The following is a 4675-nucleotide window of genomic DNA, read 5'->3' on the forward strand; positions in this document are numbered from 1 at the left end:
TGGGCTGGGATCAGACCCCTCCCCCACCTCTGTGCCAGGGAACTCTGGGTGCACGCACGCTGGACAGTGAGGTCCCCTCTCCCGGGCACTGCCATAGACCCGTCTTGGCTCTTCGCTGCCCACCAGTCTAGCCACGCGGTCGACTGAACGCTTTGGAGATGTGGCCACAGGGGGATTGCAAGTGTGACATCCACTGGGAGAGCAGAAATTGGAGGCGGGTAAGAAGTTAAGCCGGCGAGGGCGCGGGGCCCTGCGCGCGCGCGAGAGAGGGGAGGCCGCAATTCTCCCCTCACTGGCTCCTAACCCTCCCCACCTCCGTTCTGGGGCTCTGTCCTTCGGCCAAACGGATCTGAGCCCCGGGTTATTTTCAGTCACAACCGCCTCCGCCCCCGCCCCCGCAAGTCGTGCCACGGTTCCGGGGGCGGGGGAGAGGAGGGCGGTTGGACCTGTGGGGCGCGAGTCTCACGCCTGACGCCGCGCGCCTGCGAGAAAGCCGGCCTGGCGGCGGCTCCGCGCGCACAGCCGTTCCCCGCGCCATAAACGCGCGCCGAGCGCTTCTCGCGCCTCTCGCGCCGGGGACTCGGGAAACGCTCCTGCCCGCCCGGCTCCCCGCCCTGTTGACGTCTCACTTCTAAAACACATAGGCATCCTCCACGGTTCTGGCATTTATAAAAAACAGGACAAGGGCAAGGCCCACGGACCGCCGAGATCCGCCTGCGCCTTTGCGGTCTGCGCAAGCGAGTCCTGTCCGCAGCCGCTGGGGAAAAGGGGGCATCGCAACGCCCAGTTCTACGTGGAATTTAGGGAACTGACGCTGACCCTATTTCCCAGCTAGCCTTATCCTGCACCCACGTCCTTCCCTCCTTTCTACTGGGGTGGTTCCGAGATTTTGATTAAGACATCTGTCCCAGCAGCGCAGAGGGAGGGTCCTAAATGGCGAGGCTTCCCGAGCACTTGACTCTCATCCCGCGATCCGTGCCACGGCAAAAGGAAAGGTCTGGATCCAAACGCTCCTAGTCCCCTCCCCCAGCGCGCGGGGCCGCGCTCCAGACCCGCTCCATCACGCCCCTCCCCCGCCCTCAGCCCCACACAATTTCCCTGTTGATGAAACACACACGCCCAGCCCACCCCGCCTCCCGCGTAAAGGCCAGTGCTCTCTTTTTGTGCCCAGATGCAAACTCAGCTGGAAGTTGAGAGCAGGGCAGAGTCAGAGATGCAAGGAAAGAGAGACAGAAGAGAAAAATCAGAGGGGGTGAGAGCGCTGAGCGGAGCTGGAGGTCGCAGGGGCCGGGGCACAGGCGGAGGAAAGCCCTAGGGGCGCGGGCGCGGCGGCGGAGCCGCTGCGCCTCCCCCGCGTCTGCCACCCGCGAGCGCCCAGCGGGGTCAAGCGCGGACTCACATGGTCGGACTGCAGAGCCGCTCTCAACTACTGCGGGTGGGTGGTTTCGGGACTCCCCGAGATCTTCTCCCCGGCCGCCTGCGGTGCGAGGGCAGAAACAAAAACAAAACAAATCACGGGACACAATCGAGACGGGCCGCTCGGCGCCGCGGGGACCTCGCGCACTTCGCGCAGGAAAGCGGGCACGGGGATTCGGGCCGCCGCAAGTAGCCTATAAATAGCGAACTTTTAGACGGAATCAGCTAACAAATGAGAGGAGCGGGCGTACATTTGCGCACAATCCCCCTTTCCGGGGACGACCCGACCACCCCTCCCGCCCCTCTCCAGACAGGATTTGGGAGGGGACAGATTCGGAAAGCGAGGTGGAGTTTAATTTTTGTGGAATTTTCGGTAGTTTGGGTATTTTTGCAAGGGGGGCACTCCGCCTCTTTGACCCTCCCTTTCCGCCTACCTTGGCTGCAGCCCCTCCACCCCCACCCCCACACGCTGCTAGGCGCGCAGGTACCTGCCATGAAGGGCAAAGGTCCTGGAGAGCGGCGATCCTAGGGGTTGAGTGTAGTGCAGGGTGGGGGAGGGGAACACGGAGCCGGGCTTCCCTGGGGATTACTTGGAGCGACAGAAGGAAAGCGGAAAACTGCCAGCGTTTGGGGGTTTCCTCAGATGCCAGGAAGGGAATTTAGGTAATCTCGAGCTTGGGAGGGAAGTGCGAAAGGGTGAGTGGAGAGGGCACAAAGGAGTTCCTAGAGTACGGGTTTCCTTTCCCAGGGCAACAGTAACCCTCCGGTGCTAGCAAACCCCCTCTCGGCAACTTTACTTGAACCCTCGGCCCTGGCGGGGCCGGGAGACCGAAGGCGCACGCCGGGGTTGAGTCCTTGCTTGCCTTGGGGGCCGCAAGCTCTCGAAGAAGCGCGTCCTGCCGGCTGGTGCCCCAAGGTCTGGCTCGCTGGCTTCCCGAGGCCGGACACCTTTTCGCCGAGCCCGCTCACACCTGCCGACCGGAAGAGATCTATTCGACCAGGAGTACTGAACACCGCTAGCCGTCCGCCCGCCCCCTTTCCTTGCGCCAAGGCCGGATTGCCAATGGCGATTGGGTTGGTTCGATTTTCATTTTCTTTCCAGGTGCTTCTTCAAAACTAAAGCCCCCGAGGACGGCGTACACTCACTCTCCAAACTCCCTAGTTCAGGAGATTGCTTCACTAAATTTATCCTGGATGTTTCACAGGAACCACAGTCAGCAGTGTATCAATAGGGGCGGGAGTGGGGGTTGGAGAAATTGAGGGCGCAGCAGGTGAAAACCCGCAGCTGAAAGAGGTTGCTCTGCTCCCTTTGGAGGCTCCGTCCTCCACGCAAGGCCTGCGGAGCGGGGGCCAAGCCCGCCTAATGGGCCTAAAGGCGGCCTCTAGCTGGGAGGAGGGAAGAGGGAGCCAGGGAACGGTGCTGCTTTTTCTTTCCATTGCCTACCCCAGCCCGACACCACCATCCCGCCCCCTGTTAACGGAAATGTCAAATGCCTAACCTCTACCCCTCATCCCCCGGAGAAGATTAGAGAGGGCTCCTAACGCACTTGCTGTGGTTGCGTTGCTGCCCCAATCACGCTTCTTCCAACACCGCTTTCTGCCTGTTCCCTCCCCAGAAACGGAAAAGTTATTTTGTTTTTCCCAGAAACCAGCCGAGTTTGTAAGGAGAGGGAAAAAAGCAGAGGCGCTAAGGGGTTACAGTGGCCACTCACCCTGAGGGGTGCGCCCACCGCCCCTGACTCTACTCTTGCAGGCCCGCGGGTCATTTCCAGCCCCTCCTCCCTCCCTCCACACACACACACACGCACACACACGCACAAGACCGCGCCGCGAGCGCGGGGTCTGAAGGCTGCGCTCCCCGCGCTTCCCAAGGGCCCGGACTGAAGCGCACTTAAGGGTGCTCCCAGACGGAGGTGGACGGAGCCCGGGCGGCCCGAGGCACACCAGCCTGGCTGGCGCTTCCCTTGCTACGTACCTGTCCCAGCCTCCCTGCTCCGATCGACACCCCAGCTGGGAAGCCGGGCCTGGAGCCCGCCGCGTCTAGCGGAACCCGCCCCCGCCCTCTCCCGGCGCGCCCTCGCCCTCCCGGACGCTGGGCCAGATATGGGGCGGTCTCTCGCGGGCCATTGGCTTGGGTCACTGTTTCGAGCTGATTTAGAGCATTTCCCCAGGTGTGGGGATCCCCTTGGTGGGCTGGGAAGAGAGGGTCCAGGCCAGCGCCTTACCTTTCACCCCACCCACACCTCCCCCCATTCCCTTGGGTTAACTCCGCAAGGAAAGCGGATGGAAACCTTGCTGGTGGAGTGTGGAGGTCAGGTGGGTGCTTGCGGCTTTTCTCTAAGGTTCTGGGTAATCGTACTAAAGGAACAGGCCCTATGGAGACAAAAACGACGCACAAGGCAGCGTTCCCTTGGCTGTGTTCAGCGCGAAGTTCACGTCTATTGTTTTCTGCCTCGGGGAAAGCTGCCCAGTGTGATAGATCTTTTTAGAGCCCATCACTGGAAGAAAAATCCTGGTGATAACGATTATCTCCTGCTCGCGCTATCTCGCCATCGCCCCAATTCATCTCCCTCTCTCTCCAGCCCCTCGGGGAGAGGAGGAGAGTAAGGGGCTGGCGGGAGGATGGGCCAAGCCGCTGCCCTCGGATGGAGCGGAGAGGCACCAGGCCACCTCATCCGTCCCATTCCGCTCCAGGCTGGGGAGAGAGGACACCGCGGGTTTCTTTCCCTGCCAAGCCTCACGCTTCTTTCAAATGATTTTAGTCTGGTGCTCCGGTCTATCCATATACATTTCCAATCTCATGGCTCATAAACTATTAGCAAAATGGTTTCATTATTCACCTTCTGTATCCTACAAAAGGGAGAAAAGAAGGGAGAGGCAGGAAGGCAGAGTGGGGGTGGGGGGGGTAGTCGTTGGACACTAGTTAACAATGATACTGCCCGTGTTTAAATCATGGTTCAGACTGCCTTCTTCAAGCTGACATTCAACAAATCTGATCCGTTTCCAAGGATCTGCAGCCGACCCCTTCTCCCCCCCTCTACCCTGCCCTCTTTCGCTCCTTCTCTCCATCCATCACTATCCATCTGTCCTTAACACCCAGGTTTCCAGAACGACCAGATGAATAGCTAAGATACTGCAAATCCATTATTTGCTTCATTAGGTGTCATCAATAAGGCACGCCCTTCAGATGCGACACATACAATTATTTGGTTAGAATGGCTACCCCTGGTACCTTTATGGGTGGTGTTGGTGTTGGAAT

At 60.1% G+C, this 4675-nt stretch overlaps 1 protein-coding gene across 1 annotated transcript; it reads right to left on the reverse strand.

The window, feature by feature from the left end:
- Positions 1-1079: 1079 nt before the first annotated feature.
- LOC122475929 lies at positions 1080-3912 on the reverse strand. The gene is made up of 4 exons (XM_043568063.1): positions 3813-3912; positions 3392-3565; positions 2280-2387; positions 1080-1477 (listed from the first exon to the last, which is right to left on the reverse strand). The coding sequence occupies exons 1-4, from the start codon at positions 3910-3912 to the stop codon at positions 1080-1082; spliced, it is 780 nt and encodes a 259-aa protein (XP_043423998.1).
- Between the last annotated feature and the right edge of the window lie 763 nt (positions 3913-4675).

Source organism: Prionailurus bengalensis, chromosome E4 (genome assembly GCF_016509475.1).
Source record: "Prionailurus bengalensis isolate Pbe53 chromosome E4, Fcat_Pben_1.1_paternal_pri, whole genome shotgun sequence".
In the NCBI taxonomy this organism is placed as follows: Eukaryota; Metazoa; Chordata; class Mammalia; order Carnivora; family Felidae; genus Prionailurus; species Prionailurus bengalensis.

What these genes read in the sequence shown, in the direction of transcription:
- LOC122475929 (XM_043568063.1), bottom strand. Translation starts at nt 3,912, where the DNA reads ATGGGCTCTAAAAAGATCTATCACACTGGGCAGCTTTCCCCGAGGCAG. An exon ending in AGCCAAGGGAACGCTGCCTT is followed by an intron (nt 3,566 to 3,812) that starts GTGCGTCGTTTT and finishes GCTCTAAATCAG; the next exon opens with CTCGAAACAGTGACCCAAGC. An exon ending in GAGCAGGGAGGCTGGGACAG is followed by an intron (nt 2,388 to 3,391) that starts GTACGTAGCAAG and finishes TCCGGTCGGCAG; the next exon opens with GTGTGAGCGGGCTCGGCGAA.